This window comes from Lissotriton vulgaris, chromosome 11, assembly GCF_964263255.1.
Source record: "Lissotriton vulgaris chromosome 11, aLisVul1.2, whole genome shotgun sequence".
NCBI classification, from domain to species: domain Eukaryota; kingdom Metazoa; phylum Chordata; class Amphibia; order Caudata; family Salamandridae; genus Lissotriton; species Lissotriton vulgaris.
The window spans coordinates 996,096,119-996,113,882 of record NC_141699.1 but is presented as its reverse complement, the minus strand read 5'-3'; the positions used below and the strand labels follow the sequence as shown (position 1 = coordinate 996,113,882).

General features: G+C 42.0%; 1 protein-coding gene across 14 annotated transcripts in view; it reads left to right on the top strand.

Moving 5' to 3' along the window:
• The window catches only part of DLG1 (discs large MAGUK scaffold protein 1), a 1,304,904-nt gene that overhangs the window by 386,668 nt on the left and 900,472 nt on the right, over positions 1-17,764 (top strand). For all 14 annotated transcript variants that reach the window (XM_086944257.1, XM_086944255.1, XM_086944253.1 and 11 more), the window contains exon 4: positions 15,045-15,209. In XM_086944257.1, coding sequence (XP_086800383.1) covers positions 15,045-15,209 — 165 coding nt within the window. The remainder of the gene's footprint in view (positions 1-15,044; positions 15,210-17,764) is intronic.

Below are 17,764 nucleotides of genomic sequence, written 5' to 3'. Positions count from 1 at the left end.
CCCGACTTGAAGCCACAGACCTTTCAATTTAGCGCAATTTTTTCTTCGTGTTTTCTTTACCGACCGTTCATGTACCCATCTGCGATATTTTCATCAAATCTACAGGGGCAATTTACATCGTATGATCATGTATTCTAGAGAAAATGGCCTTTTAAGATTGTATAAAGGGCAGGTCAATATTTGAAATCATACCTCTATTCGTTTTTGTGGGGAAGTAAATGAAAACCCCATGAATATTTCACTTAGAAAGTTAGCCTTTTAAAGTTGTGGCTCTTTTTTTAAAAAAACGCTTGAGGCATAAATCACAATACAGCCTCATAATTCCTGATAACAAGCCACTATTCGTTCTTATGGGACGATGAACAAAGACCCAATAGATATTTCACAGCGCATATTTATGATGTGAATAAACATAAAAGCTTGTACGAACTGAGCCAACACGCAGTGGCTCTTTAACTTAGCATTAAATATGTATCCTTTTAAACTACTTTCCATGATTACAGCATTTGCAAAATACATTCGAAAGAATGAGAGCATATTAGCGACGCTTTTCGTCGCGAGTGGAGTTGCGGTCTGTTGTACGCCTTTCCGCCTATACCACTTATTCCCAGAGTGCTGAAGATAATCAAGCGCGACCGGGCCCAAGTCATCCTTGTGGCTCCGGACTGGGCACGAAGGTACTGGTATCCCGAGCTACTCAGTATTTCAGTCGATCCCCCAATTCGTCTGCCTCTTCAGGAGGACCTTCTGTCGCAGCAGCAGGGGACGGTCCTCCACCCGAAACTGTCCAGTCTCCACCTGCATGCTTGGAGATTGAGCGGCGACAGTTGAGGCCATTTGCCTTGCCTCCTTAAGTCTGTAATGTCATTCGGGCAGCCAGGCGTCCCTCCACAAAGTCGGTATATGCCTGCAGGTGGAACAGATTTATGGCATGGTGCACAGCAAAGGCTGTGGATCCTCTCAATGCCCCTCTTTCTGAGGTTCTCCTCTTCCTTCTTTCTCTTGCCCAGCAGGGCTCTGCTCTGGGCACTATCAAGGGCTACCTTTCTGCCCTTTCAGCCTTCTTAAGGCTACCTGATCAGCCTTCTTTGTTCAAGTGCCCCATTGTAAACAGATTCTTAAAGGGCATCACTCATATGTTCCTTCCTTTTCCTTTCGTGATGCCCCAGTGGGACTTGAACCTCATTCTAACTTACTTGATGTGCGCTCCCTTTGAGCCGTTTCATAATTGTCCTCTACGTCTTCTTAAACTTAAGACTGCTTTCCTGGTTGCCATCACCTCTGCCAGAGGAGTGAGTGAGCTCCAGGTTCTTTCCTCTAAACCTCCTTTCCTTTCTGTCCATCCGGACAAGGTTGTGTTGCGGACAAAACCCTCTTTCCTGCCCAAGGTAGTCACAGCCTTCCATATCGGGCAGTCCATCACCTTGCCCACCTTCTTTCCGCATCCCTCAAAAGAGGAAGAGAGGCTCCACCCTCTGGACCCAAAAAGTGTGCTCTCTTATTATCTGGATTGCACACGCCAGTTCCGGCTGGATGACCAACTCTTTGTTGGTTACGTGGGCGCTAAGAAAGGACGGGCAGTGCAAAAGCGGACCATCTCTCGGTGGATTGTGTTGTGAATCCAAGCGTGTTACTCTTTGGCTAAGATGGAACCTCCTGTTGGGCTGAGGGCCCACTCCACTCGGGCCACGGCGACTACTACTGCCCTGGGCCGAGGAGTCCCCTTGCATTACTTCTGTCAGGCAGCTACGTGGGCCTTGCTGCACACGTTCGCAAGACACGACTGCCTGGACAGGCTCGTCCGGAGAGATGGCTTCTTTGGCCGTTCCGACCTCCAGGACTTGCTGGTGTGATTATTGGTTCGTAGACCCTCCACCGGGGTTGGTATTGCTGGGGTATCTATTCTAAGGTAAGGAATCTATCTTTAACGTGTCTCTTTCAGATTCACAAGTTACTACTTGTGTAACAATATATTTGTAAGAGACATTAGTTAGTAATAGATTCCTTACCGACCCACCCATCCTCCCCTGTTCTGCGAACCGATATGTAGGGTTAAGGTCATCCCCTTTCAGGGCCCTAGTTTCATGGCACCAGTTTTGGTTCTATCATGGCTCTGCGTATCTGACGTGAAAAAGCTGTGTATAAGAACTGACGTCAGCGCGCGAGGGCGGTGTCTAAGTACACCAGCGACGTCATTCCGGCGCTATCGACGCCAACGACAGACGCGGAGCCGCGGACGACGCCAACCGACACGCAGGGGTATTGCTATGCAAAAGTTGCCGGATGCAGTCTGACGCCTGGGGATATTCTAAGGTAAGGAATCTATCGCTAACTAATGTCACTTACAGACATATCGTTACACAAGTAATAACTTGTGCGTTAGGTACGATACAGTTAACGTAATCTGTGCGCATTACGGTCTCCTTATATGCAAAGTAAGACCTGGGCATTTCATTACCTGGTAGTATTTACTCGAGCTCCTTGTCAGGTCACATTCTTCGTCTGTATAAACAACCTGCAATCGTGGCTGCCCGGATTTATATGATCTGAGTACTCCCAATACATATGCAGACTTCTGCCATTTGCCGCGCGCTTTCTTGCATCCGGCCAACTTTTGTTCCTACCACCTTTCGTGCTCCCCAGCCACTAGAGCGTTGGAGGCAATACTCATTTAATGGCGCCACAGAAGAAAGACTATTCTTTAGTCTTAGTGCATTATGTCAGACCCTAATTTCTCCCGATTTCCGCACACTTCAGCCATTGAACCGCTAACAGCGGTGATCAGTTGATTGTTACTGAAGAGAAAGAATCGTCTTGGGTCTCTGATCGATATTAATTTGCAATTTACCTACCGTCATTCCCACGCAATATTGAATCCGGACCTGGAAGGGTCCTTCTTCAAAATTATTATCGGGACAACCGCATATTTAAAATTATACCCTAGATACAATACTTGTCATGCATTGTCATGCATATTTCCATAACTAACAAGCTACACTAATCCCTCTTACAATTATGATATTGCATAGGGAGATTGTCTCCAAACATATAGTTTATTCGAGTTGGGTCTATATTATTTAGATACAATACTTGTCATGCATATTTCCATAACTATCATGCTACGCGAATCCCTCATACAATTATGATATTACATGGGGAGATTGTCTCCAATTATATAGTTTACTCGAGTTGGGTCCATATTATTTAAAGGGTGTCTAGATAGTCAATCTCATACCATTGAATTTTTTATATTAGCGCAGAGGCATATAAGACGCGCAAAAAGCTTGTGTCATATATATCAACATGCAAATATGTGTTGCCCAAACATACGGGACAAGCACCCATGATCTATACATCTAAGAAACATACCATATGCGTAGCGATGTATATTGCTGACAATACTTCACATTGTTTATACGCCAAAGATGTAATTACAAACAGATATTTTATCGTACAGAATTGTCAGATATATAATGAACAGTAAGTATCCTATAATGGCTCCTCTATGATCTTTTGCACTTACTACAGCCATATAAAGGAAACGTCAATACAAAACCACTCCCAATGTGAAACATTTATAATAATTACTTTACGTCATCCAAAAAACTTTGAGACCAATGCCCAATATGTAATTTAGCGATGTTCTTTGAATGTCCCTTTGTTCCAGTGTATATTATTAATATATTTTGCCTTATGGTAATCCTAACAGACGTTCCCACTCCTCTTTTGAATTAAGGCCATTTCTTACTGTATTCAAATATGAAATATACCACTGTTCGCGCATTTTCCTTTTGGACTGCATGTTTCCTCCTTTCTTGCCAATTTTTATTTTTTCAAGGATGAACCACACAATCACTTTCGCTATGGCCTTCCTCAAGAAAATGGGTCACTAATGGTGCTGTGATCTTTTTCGTCCTAATAGCGACCTATGTTCCTGAAGCCTAACGCGAACCTCCCTGCCTGTCTCCCCAACGTAACCAAGACCACAGGGACATCTCAGAAAATATGACATTCTTGCTTTTGCAGTTGCTCATAGTTTTAGATTTTAATGTCACACCGTTGTGGATTATTTCCGTGGTCTGCAGGCATTGTGGGCAAATATTGCAGGTACTGCATTTAAAATTTCCTATTGCTGTTGTATTGGTCATGGTTTTTTGAACCGATTGATTTTCTTCTCTGTAAGTGTGCACTAGGAGATCACCCAGGTTCTTATTTTTCTTGAATGCAAAAAGCAGTTTCTCCAAAGTGACATTTTCATCATGGTTTAAGATATGCCAGTTTTTGTTAACTCCATTCTTTATTTGGTTACTCAGAGTCGAAAATTTACTCACAAATACAATTTTGTTTAAAGGCTCTTTCTCTTTCAGACTTGTTGACTAAGGCATCTCGATCATAAAATCTAGCTCTCTTCATTGAGTGTGTTAAAGGTTTTTTTGGGTACCCCTATCTCTGAACTTCGTTTTTAGAATCTCCGAGTGTTTATAAAAATCTTCAAGTTCTGAAAAATTTCTCCTAAGTCTCAGAAATTGACTGAATGGTATACTTTCTTTCTGCGACTTAGGATGGAAACTTGAGAAATGAAAAGTGTATTTTTCACCGTGGATTTGGTGAATAATTAAACTTCCAAATGCCCACTTACTTCTTTAATTGTGATATCTAAAAAATCCACTTTGGAGGTACTGTTATATGATGTGAATTTTAGGTTTGGGTCGCCCAAATCCAACCATAACAAAAATCATTAAGAAGTTCAACAGAGCCTTCCCAAATAAAGAAAATTTCGTCAATGTAGCGGTACCAGCCTGCTACATTTTCGAAAAAAAGGGCAATCTCATTGTACACATGTTTTCCCTCAAAGTGGCCAACATAAACGCAGCCAGACTGGGGACACAAGTGGCCCCCCATGCTGGTCCCCTTCAATTGTTTGAACAGCGCATCCTTAATAGTCAAAATTAGTTTTACACATCTGACAATAAAGTCCTTATTGGCTCCACCGATGTCCTGGGCCTCCAGTATATCCCTGATTACACAGACAGTGTCCTCCTGGGGAATATTCGAGTAGAGAGACTCAATGTCTAGGGTAACCAGACATTGAGTCTCTCCACAAAATTCCTTTCCCTCAATAAGAGAAATCACGTGTGCCAAGTCCCTTACATAAGACTTCATATTGCACACCAGGGGTTTTAGGAAATGGTCAACGTATTTACGAATTGGCTCAAGAAGTGAGTCAATACTGCTAACAATCGGGCACATTGGGGGGTCATGGTATTGCTTATGCACCTTGGGCAGGCTGTATATAGCCGGAATTCTGGGTTCTACATGGGTTAGATATTTGAACTCATCTTCGCATATCCAACCTTGTTCCTTATCCTCTAATAAAAGTGCAGTGCAATCTTTAGATATTTTGACAATGCTACTCTTTTTTGTCCTTTCATAATATTCTTTTACATTTAAGAGTTTATACATTCTATTTTCATAGTCCATTGTATTAAAAACTACGACTCCACCCCCTTATCTGCCGGTTTAATGGTAAGGGACCTATCATCCTTAATGGAATTAAGGGCTGTTCTCTCTTCCTTGCTAATGTTGTAGGTATTATGCCTTTTGTTGTTGTCGAGGATCTTGTGAATGCCACTTTCCACAGCCATTTTAAAGGCTTCAACAATTTTTCCAAACATCCCTAACGCAGGTGTAAATACAGATTTAGGTTTTAGTCCTGACACATTAATGCGTTCTCTTGATTCTCTATCCTCAAAAAATCTTCTAAATCTGACCTTCCTAAAGAAGGAGCGCATATCCTTTTCAAGTTGGAAAGAGTCCATGCCAGTGGTAGGGACGAAACTAAGGCCCCTACTGAGAATACCCATTTCTGTTGGACTAAGGGATCTGTCTGAGAAATGTATGACTGGTATTTGGTCGGTCGCCAGTACCGCTTGCTCCTCGTTTTCATGTACTCTTGCTGAGGCGGAGGGCCCGGGTTGAATTGACCCCTCCCTATGTTCCCGTTGTACCGTTGCCCCCTCTTCAGGCGTGCATCTAAAAAAAGCCCCATATCTCTAAAAGTGATTTCTACCATCATTCTCTTCTCTCTGTACCCCCTCATCCTCACTACTGGATCCTGAGGTTTCAGAGAAAGTGATCTGTTTTCTACTTCCCCTGTTAAAGGTTTGTCTATTCTGTGGTCGCTCCCAATTAGGGTAATTACGTTGTTAATAGTTTTCTTTTAGAAATGGATAGATCCTTTCTTCAGAGAAACTTTCAATGTCCTTTTTAAGTTTGTTAGTTTTTTTGTTAGAAAGATACTCGCTATATCCTTCGACATCTTAGTTGATGTCATCTAGTTTTTTCTTTGCCTCTTCTAAGGATGGGCAATTCTTCATCTCTATCTCTCTAGTTTTTCAATTGCTTCTTTTTCTATGATAATTAGCTCATGGGCGGTCTCGATGATAAGGAGCATCCAATCACGGTTTCATCGATTAGAGATGGCTGCCCAGGTTTCTACAAACTTTCTATTTTCATAGAAAAGCCCAGGTTCATCCCGTACCTGTAGTCCAATGGGTATTGTTCCTGATTTAACCCGTTGCGTGCTCGTGACGGACTGCTCCGTCACGAGCCTCGGGTGGGCTGTGCTGGTGACGGAACGGTTCCGTCACGGCCCGTTCGCCGCGCCTGCGTGCCGCATTCTATTAAGCAGGCGGGCCGTGACGAAACTGTTCCGTCACAAGCACAGCCCACCGAGGCTCGTGACGGACCGGTTCCGTCACGAGTACGGGAGCGCTACGTGCCTTCCCCCCTTAGCACTGCGTCGGAATAGCCGCCGCAGCTAAGGGGTTAATGCATTCTAATAGGAAATCCGCATGGGCTTCAGTTCGAATACGTTTCTTCTTTAGGTTAAGGAGTTTACCCCAATTCTCCCCCTTCCACAATTTATATCCAGGAGAATTTCCAATAACAGTACGTGATTGAACAAAAAATACATTTGAGTGCGCTTTAATGAACACTGTGCACTAATGTAACTGTTGGGAGAAAATGTACCACAAATTGGTGTTCTTTGATGGGAACTGGAACGAGTGTGGATGTGATCTTGGAAGCCTGGTCTCAAAATCTCTCTTTCCACACTTGTCCAAATAGGCCCCCAGCACACCACTTTGCTGCCCTCTTACGTTTTACTTGTCTGCAAAAGCTGTTAGCAGGTAGAAGTTTCGTTAGGTCCGAGTCTACACTCAACAGCAATATCCCTCCTTGTATATGATTTAAACCAACTCAGTGGTTGTGCCATGTAAAAGCGTACAATTGGCCATTTCTAGGATACACATCAAAAACTGAATTGTCTTTTGTCTCTCTCTGTCGTACTGTCAGTGTAAATTTTATTTTTCAATTTTCTAAGTTCAGGTTCAGTAATTATTAATTCTAATATTTTGTCACTTAATGCTGTGATATAGGTTTTCCTGCTAACATATTTGTTACAAACAAGCAAGTCCTGATTACGTGCTAACATGAGAGCACTAACTCTTAAAAGTATGTGTAAGGCATAATATTTTGAATGAGTGTAAGTTTGAAGTTGCCATATTATTTATTATTTTCAGACATTTTTTCAGATCTGTGTATTGACATTAGTCGCAGTAACTAGGCAAAAAAAAAAGAAAATGTTCTATTCTCTGAAGTTGTCGGACTATGTGCCATGACTGAGAGCTGCAAGGTAATCAAGCTTCCCACAAACTGGGTCTGGAAAGAAATAGAAGTGGCTACATTCGCTAACCTTTCGTAGTATTCTGTATCAAAAGCACTACTAATGTCTGGTGGCGTAGTGGACTAACCCGTCCACTGTAGAGACCTGTGTTCGACCTTATGGCCATATGTTCAAATCCCTGCAGGTCCACTCAGCCTAAAACAATAAACATCTGTTATTCAGCGCCAACGTGCACATCGGGTGAATGTGCGCTTTACAGATACACATGCTATGGTCAGAAGCTGCTCTGTACTCTCCGCTGAGATTCACTAGAGTAGAAGGGATAACGTGTACCTAGGGTTTAGGCGTAGCAGACACGAGGACTGATGGCTCAGGGGACATGCTGAAAGGCTATCAGACTGCAGAGCAGATGGCTAAGTTAAGCAGGATACCTGCATAGGTTGCCATATAAATAGAGATGGTATTCCAATGACGATTCACCCAAACCAATATCTAGGATGCTGATAACATATACGTAGATATTTGGTCGAGATTAAACTAATTTAATATAGCAAGTAGGGATACTTGATGTAAAATGTTATAAGTATTTTTAATATTCACCTTATTTTATATTATGACTAATGAGATTACCGTGATAATTTCCATTGTTCTGAAACGGAAGGTTTATATACAAAGAGTGCATAATAAATAACTTACATTTTTTTACAGACTTTATATATTGGTTATTTTCTTTTGTAAAACATTACACAAGTGTGGAAAAGAAAAACAAAGGGTTCAAATGGAGTGAGGGGGAGGGAAGTCCAGGGTAATCGCAACACCAATAGAGAGCAAGCAAAAGATGTGAGCGCAAAGGGTAATAATGCCAATAAATTACCTTTTGTTGTAAAATACCAATAACTGTGCCTATTGTTTATAAGCACTAGGATGGAGAGGGATCTGACCACACACTCCTGGGCTTCGGAGATGTACCCTCGTGTGTCCCTTTTAAATCTGGGACTTTGGAGATCCACCTCTGCCCCCCACCCCTGAAAAGAATGTAATCTACTACACTGAAATGCTTTCATGTGTTTAAGAAATGGCCTTTCATGTTATTTAAATGGCAGTTCGTTCAGTATTTGAAGTCTCAATACATGTTGTCGTCCTCCTTGTTACCCAGTGACCCGCCAATCAAACTGCAAAAAATTTCAATCACTCCGTTTTTTTGTTGTCCTCTTTCTTGATATAGATACAATACATGTGACCATATTTAAGAACATAAGCTTTCAGACGCTTTGTAACGAAATTGCACAGGATGTTTACTTTCATAACGTTTGTTACTCATTTTGCTGCAAACACTCCCCTTGAGAAGGGAATCTACAAGTGCTGGCGTAGATGTTTGGATACGCTTTGTTGTAGGGTGTGAAGCAGGTTTCCACTTGATGTGCACTAACTTCACGCATAAGAATTAAAGAGCATACAAAGAACTAGTTAAAGTCTCGAATTGTGATATACTAATGGGATAATTCAGTCCGGGGACCATTGTTTTATGCTTGTTTTTGATGATTCCTACCTCACCTACTGTAAAACAAATGTAGTGCCTACATAGAATACCTATAGTTCACGTCACCTGCGACCTCCATTTCCTCTGATTTCTTGGCCCATTTGCCATCTGCTTTACTCTATACGGAATGAACACACTTTTTTCAGATGGTTTCTGCAGCACCCCATGCAGATGAATGCTTCAGCCCATCAAATGCCAGCCTCCAAGCCATAAACCAAACGGGTCTCGAATATTCCTCTCACCTACCTTACCACACTGCAGAAAGGTAGGGATGAGTAACCCATAATAGAAATGACAAAAAATGGCAGACCTGTGATGAGACTGAAAAAGAAAAGGGATAATGACCTCTCTCTCTCACAAGTGACACGGTGAGTAAATACAATTTTGGAGCACAAACCCAAAGGGCAACCACCACATACTATCAAACTTCATAAAGATAGTAAACGGATTGTTAAAAATTAAGTAAATTCGGAACTATGAAAAGGGCCAGTTTCTTTGACAGCATATTGTTTAGCCTTCAAAAAGCCTAGGAACTAGATTGGATGAAACGCGTTGCTTTTTCGAGTCCACCGAATTCAAGGTCTTTCTCCAATTTCATCTTTTTGCTTCTTTGTCAGCCTGCGATCGAAAAAAAAAAAGATCGATTGAACAGAAGATGCAAAATCTTTGTTTGGCATATGCTGTTAAATCCATTAATTATGCCTGACGTACACTATGGCAGATAGAAGTCGTGTCCAGGTCCGCTGTATCCTGAGCCACAACAATTAAGCTGTCCAAGGTGACTGCCCTTTACTTAATTTCCAGGAAGTCTTGTCGCTTGGAAGAAACTCCAACAACTGATTATGTCCCAAATGGACTTGTCACTTGATACATGGAGGCATTATACCTATTAATACGGGATAACAAGGATTACAAATATTTAATTTTGTATTTAATCTTGTATGAATATTACCTGAAATCTGCAGCTTTTCTCTCTTTCTACCTTCTTTTGGATCCCCCCCCCCCCCAAATCTCAGAATATTATGGTGTTTCATATTTTTCAGTTGACAGTTTTCCCTTCCTTGCACTGGCTTCTATGTCACTGTTTTTAAAGCCCTCAGAAAGACTTTTGGGCTGTGGGGAGCAGTAGCCCATTGCGGGAAAGCTGCTCCCCTCAAAATCCAATCCCTGGTTATCTAGTGGTTTTGGGGCAGATTGGAGAGAAACTCCTATCTATCCCCAATGGGGGGGGGGGGGGGTCAAAAGACTACTGGGGTATATTTGAGGGGGTGGAGCAGAAAGACTTTTAAGTCTGGGAGGGTGGGCCACTAGCCCAGTGCGAGGGGACCTCTCTCCCACCTAAACAAAATAGTCCCTGGTGTCTAGTGGGTGGATCCCTGATTGAGGATCACCCTCCTGTAGCAATCCCCAAGCAGAGATCCACTATGAAAAGGTGCCATTGGAAAGGGGAGATTTTTCACATTTTCTATGCTACCTCTCCCATCTGTGATAGTGGGGGGCTGAGATAGGTTCCCGTGCATCGGAACCGTTTTATTTTCAGTTGTAATGACATCTGCGTGCCATGCATGCTGATTGTCAGCCAAAATGAGTAAAGAAAATACCCTGAGTTGCTGGGGAAGCTCTTCCCTAGCAACCATGAGTAACATTTTAAAAAAAATTAATCCTTCTGGTCCTCACACCAGAACGATTTTCTGTTGCCAGTGCGAGGATGTGCTGGAGCCGTCCCCTGCACCCTTAGCATGCAAGCTGTTAAATGCCTGAGTCTGTAATCAAGACAGTGGTATTCACTAATCTTGCAAGTTCATTTGTTTTATTTTGCTGTCATAATAGCACATTGTGAAGAAAAAAATTGAAAATCCAGCAAAGTCAAGACATGGTTATGCATATGCTTCCTTAACGATACCATGACAATACTGCCCTTTTATCAAAGGTATTTTGTTGTGTATGCCTTTCAATTAAACTAGTTAATATGCAAACATCATCTTCTCACTCTTTCATAGCTCTATTCCTTAAAGGTACCACTCATCTCAACTAATGCACTATGTTCAGCAAAGGGGCATACTCTCAGCTTCCATGTTGTTTCACTATAGGATTTTCGTTCTAGGACAGTTTGGAGCTTTACACACAAAGCCACCCAACTTTTACCAAAAGCTTCCACTATCAATAGTCAGATCGGTTGGATTTGTCGTAGTTTTTTTCCCAGTTTTTTTTAAATCTCGAGAGGCAAGTTATTCCTGTATGGGTGCTACCACGCTGGCTCCTAAGGAACATTTTTTCAAGCAAAGATAATGGAAACGGAGGTTCAAGGCACCCTTTCACGATGTGTCTCTTTTCTGACATCCTACTTCAATTTAGCCATCCTGGTGAACAGATCATTTATTTTACCCCAGTCCTGCCATCACTAAACCCCTGGAAATGCCTACAGGATGTCTGTGTTCTATTATTTTAGATGTTAAGCAACGATAGGAAACCAAGTGTTGGAACCAGGTCTTTGGCACAGGGATGTCTCTCCCTCTCACCCCCATTCACCTAATGTATTTGTGGAAGCTGATTGGATGTTACCTTTCTTTGCACCACATTTTTCGTTTTCATTTCTTGACTAACACAACTCATCACTGCATAGGCACATTTAGAAAACGATTCTCAGGTTACTCTTATGGACTCAAGGTGCTTATGGACCAAGGTCCAAAGAACCACTAGCAGTTTGGACTTATCTGCCGTGGTGTTTTCTGGTGCAGAGTTGCTTGTTGCAGTGGTAGCCTCAAACACTACCCGTTAAAGTCAATGGAGAAACCTGTAACAAGAAAAAGGCTGCAAGTGGAGACATGGGGGACGAGTCCGGCAGAACCCAAAGAGGGGCTTGGCTATTGAGGGTCTCAGGAGTAAGGGGGCACTGACAGTTGCCTTGTACTCTAGCTGTGTGGTTTGGGTGCAGCTGTGTTTTGTCCGGTGGGTCACTTGCATTAGAAGCTCTCAGTTTGTGTGTCGACCTGGGGATTGGGGGGAGGAGGGGTGTGTGGGGGTGTAGAACAGGACAGCAGGGCCACTCGATGCTGGTCTCAGTGATGCTGACATCCCGTGTGAGTCTTGGTAGGGTTGATGTCCGGACTGGACACTTAACCAGGCTTGGTTGCTGCAAGGGATGTGGTGCCCGGGATATTGCTGCTGGAGGGCTCCTGGAGGGTCTAGGGGCTTGAAATTCGCTAGTGTAGTCTTTCTCCTGGGGTGCTGCATCCTCTGTGGACCCTGTGGTCAGCAGAACGGTTTACCAGGCAAATGCAGTCAATGCTTGCAGGGAAGTGGCTCCTCCACTTCAAGGGGATGTTGACTGGTTGGCGAAGTGTTGGCAGCCTGCCAAGACTTTAGGAGGATGCATAGTTGCATGACGAGTCAGGTCTTTTCAATTGTCGGGACAGCAGCAGGTAGACAAGGTTTTGTTCCAAATCAGGGGCTGGTCCACAGTTCTTGCATTTTTGGCTCTTCTTAGACCTTTTTCTGTTCCAAGTAGACAGATTTGAGTTCCTGGTGTTGTGGGCCACCTAAATACTGATTTTAGGGGTGTTCAGAGTAGTGGAAGCTAGTAGCCAATGGACTACCTACCCCTGAGGTATCCACACCCCCAGTAGGACCACTTCCTGGAGAGAGTGGGCATAAACCTGAACCAGAGATCCTAGTTCCACTAAAAACAAGGTGGTGGAACCCTTCTTTTGTTGTTCATTTCAGGTAGCCCTCCTTAGGAGAGAGACTATTCTGAGAGTGAATATTTACAAAGAATGAACTCTACCTATTTACTTTGAATATATGCTATATATCATGCATTAAGTGTGATACTCTGGCTGGATCACTAACATAAATAGAGAAACATTTAAGAGAGTATACTCCTAATATGATTCATTATTTTATTATTCATTTTTTTGTTTAAATGCTTTGAATACAAAAATATCAGTGTGCTAATAAATCTATATCCAGACTACAAACATTCTTATTTGGACAAATCAGATCCCATTGCACAACACTCATTCAAACCACTCAACCAACTGCAGACTCAAACCATACTCACACGGAGCCACAGATGCGTAAATCACATATATACATGGAAAGCTTAATATGCAACAGAGTCCCTCACAATGTCTATTGATGTTCGAAGGGGCGAATTTAGCTTACTGAACAATACTATAAATTGTACGCATTTTTGAACATTTGTTAATAAATCCATAGGAGCAAGGCGCCTCAAATGAGTCCCCTCCTGTGATATCTTTGAACTTTGTTCTTTTGGAGCAACAATGAAATATGTTGACTAGTCCTTTTTTTGGAAATGATAAACGGCCTTGATTGATTGAAGCGATTTTGAGGGCCTTGCTCCTATGGATTTATTAACAAATGTTCAAGGGGTGACTTACATATAGAATATGCAGTGTTCATAGGCATGGAACACATGGAGTGTGGCATGTCATTTTTTCAAAAATTATTTGCACCATTTCACTCAGCCTGCAGTGGCAGTTGCATACAATTTGTGAGTGGGACTCTTAGGGTGTCATAATAAATGCTGCAGCCCTTAGGGACCCTCTTTAGTACGCGTGCCCTAGGTACTAAGGATACCATTTACTAGGGACTTACAGGTGAGCTAAAGTCCTTGCCAATTGATTTAACAATTGAACATGTGCCTTGTTGTAGAGAAAAAGCACTGAGCCCTGGTTAGCAGGGACCCAGTGCACTTTCAGTTGAAAAGCATCAGTACTAGGGCAAAACATTGGGTTGACCATGTCAAAAGGAGGCACTTTTCTACAGTAGCTGATTGGCCGGGCGTCATTGAGTTCCCAAAGATTCCTGCTTTTGTCAAATATATAGTTTTGGTAGTTTTCTCAGTTCGGAGACTTCTTGAGGGCGCCTTTTCTTGAATAAAGTGCGCTCGAAGTGTACTCAATCTAATGTCAGTTTTCGTTTGTTCCTCTCATATGCTATTCCGATCCACTTGTAAAGTTCTGTTTTTTTAATTTCAGCAGTTGGACAAGTGAGAGGTCTGCGATTTTGGCTACATTCATTATTGCTATCACAGCAATCATTCAGATTTTTAGGCGAGGGACCTAAGGGAGTCCATTGAGGTGTAATTTGCCTGTTTCCTATAGGCTTTCCTTACCCATGATGCCAAAAAACCTCAAAGGAACGATTCTTATGTTTCACATGTAATGGCTACCGTCGAATATCTAGCAGGACCAGAGCTTTGACTGCGAGCTTGCATCAGAGCCTACGCTAAACCCAGATTAGTCCTGGTTAATTTCCCCCCTTGATTGCCATATGCGTATAAAACATACCCAGTATTGGGGTGCTCTTTGGGCATCCTCAAGAAGTCAGGCCAGCTATTTAGCGTACGAATGAAAATGTTATGTATGAATTAGGTAGCTTCTAGAATATTAAACGTTTTAAGTGGTGTGTTTATTAGTTCTATATACAAGGTTGGTATCTCTTCAGTGACGGTGTGGCACATGTTACAAATGTTTACCATTCAGGCTTGTGACATAAGAGATCAAGCTCATGTGACTGTCACTCTGTTCCACGGATGGTATACATTTACTGATCTAGTATTCCAGTGCTGAAGTATATCTAATTGTGATAGCCTTTTTATGCAAAATAGTGTGTATATGGAGTTTTTTGCCCTACTTTGCAATGCATACATTTCTGTTAAATGTATGAACAACCCATTTGCTGCTCTATCGCCAAATATATTTTGGAAGAAATGTTTGTGTATTATTTACCGAATACCTTGGATTTCTGCAAGATGTAGTCCTCACTCATCAACTGTGCTATTTTTCCCCTTAGAAATATCGATATCAGGATGATGACGCTTCTTCGCAGGAGCAAAGCTCTCCACACCTCATAAATGAGATTCGAGGTCCAGAGCTGGTCCATGTGTCTGAAAAAAACCTGTCGCAGATAGAAAACGTGCATGGCTTTGTTTCCCATTCCCATATTTCACCATTGAAGGTAAGAGACTTTGAAAAACAACAACAAAAACTTGCATTTGTATGTCAACATTTCGAACTGTCGATCTCTCTGTGTACATAAACATACATATATACTTTTATATAGATTTATGCGAGTATATATTGTTTGACATTTAGAGTGTTTTCAAACCGTTAATTCGGGGAAACAGTGTAATAATATATGTAACTTGTATGCAGGTTGCACAGGAATAAGACCATTTCAGTAAATTGAGGATTTCTTGCCAATGAAAATCCTAATGTTTATTTTACTTACAAAAAGATTCTTAGCAAGTGCTCTGATGGCTCCTTCTGTTGGTTTGTTGACATTTAGCAATCACTATGCCTTCATGTCTGTGCATTATTTTGTGACGTAAACAACCTGGTAGTAATAAAGAATTCTAATACTTAGTTACATGCTTGTATTTCTGCCTGCACGTAGGTAGGAATATTTGTATAGCCCAAACTTAGCTGGGAAACAAAGTAGAACTGCAATAGTGCTAGTTTTAGCACTGTTTATGTATGCATTTCAAGCAGTGTGCCTCCCTTTCCATTTCTAAGTGTGCAACATCCTGTAGTTGGACCTTGACATGTAAGTAAACCGTACACCTTTTCAAGTATATTTGCCCGCCCAAGTCGAAGGCACAATGTTCCTGGAGTGAGGTGTCTACAATGCCTACGTAATTGCAGGACCTTTTTTTTCTCTCTCTCTCTCTCTTTCTCTTTCTCTGTGCCTCATTTCCTAAACTGTAAATTGGGCTTCTTCAGAAATGACTTTAGCTAGGGGCATACAATGTAGGACTGCTTAAGTGATAATTTGTTTGTAGAACCCATTCCCGTCTCTTACTCCATTCTTTGCATCTATTAAACGGCATGGCTACCTTAGGTGATGTGTGAATGCAGGATGGACTAATACTTCCTGCTATGGATTTTGATATTTTTAAAATGTAAATGGAATGCGCTTGATGCAGGTTTCTATGACTGTCTACACTGTTGATGTTTCAAGCAAGTCGGGTGAAATACGTGAGCAAAAATTACCCCTTAAGGCAGTGGTTCCCAAACTTTTTTGACCAAGGCTCCCTTGTCCTAATTGGCAGTTGGCCGTGGCTCCCCCACCATTTTTTTGGGTGTAAAACGAAGGTTGGGCAAAAGATCGGCATGGCTGTTAATAAGACGAACCTCTGCTTTTAGTACCCACAAATGTAGAACTTTTTTTTGCAATATCTCTCTCATTTGAGTGTGTGGCGTTAAACGTTTATATAGCACCTAGCTTCATTCTAATTGAATCTTGTAGCTGACTGTACTGCCCTCCATATTTATACAGGGAATTAACCACCCTTCTTCTCTCAATAGCCATGCATTCAGCCTGCGCCTGCCTATGATGTGTAATGCCTTGCTTCTGGGTCTGGCACATGAGGTTAAGAAAGGTCTGATCAGCTCGCTCAGTGATGTTAGTTTACATTTTTACATATATTTGAAGGTCACTCTTTCACTTTCTGGCCTCAGAATTTGTCTTTGTTTCAGTTTCATCAGATGATCTCCATTGAAGCCCTGGGTATGAACTGCTAGAAATGTGTGGCTTGTCTCTGCTTGTGCAGCTTATGCAAAGTTGTAGTGTTGGGGATCCCCTTGTCTCTCCTCTCTGTTTTATAGATACATGTATTTTTCCTATAAACACTACTTATGGCATTTTGGGAAAACAGTATCCAAATAGTCTTATACAGAGATTAAAAACAGAAAACATACAATCAGCACAACAATCATATGGTAAGGTGTGAAAATATGCTACAGAGTCTCTTGTTATCAGACATTCATTTCTAGGTGAGGCAAAATATGCTGCTTCCCTAATCGATATCCAATGACCAGAGTTCTAAAGGATGGCATGGAAGCATTTGCAGATTGTTTGCATAGTGCAGTGGGACAACAAAAAACAGTGGCTTCGACCAGACTTATTAATTCTGCAAAAAAGGTAGATCTATTTATCTATCTATCTACCTACTTACCTACCTATCTATCTGTAACCATCCTTCTGTCTGGAAGCTCGAAAGAGTTGGATCAATAAATAATCTGGGCATGTACCGCAAAAAATGGGGCATCCATTCCGATCACCCAGCATCCTAGAAAGGCGCCAGGTACGCGTTGACGTTCTATAAACTCCTGCAAAGAATGAACAGTCCCAACGCATCAGCGACCTGGAGGCCATTAATAGTAAGCTTATGCCAACTTTGATGCATGAAGCACTGAGGTTTAGAGATCGCCTGGAGACTCTGCTGCACCAGGCCCAAAACAAATGCTTCTGTACAGTATTTGCCCTTCCAAATTGGTCACCAGCGCCCTGTTTGTGATTAGTATTTAAATTATCCAGGCAAAGCCTGATGCTAAAAGCGCGCTTATTGCATACAGTTTGAAAGTGAAGAGTGAAACATAGGAAAATAAATACCGGAGAACTTCATTTGAAAATCTTGAAGGCTCAAGGTCTCAGGTGAAGCGCACTGCAAGCTAAAACACCATGAATCACCTCGTCACAGACAAACACACGCACAGACAAATGGCAACACT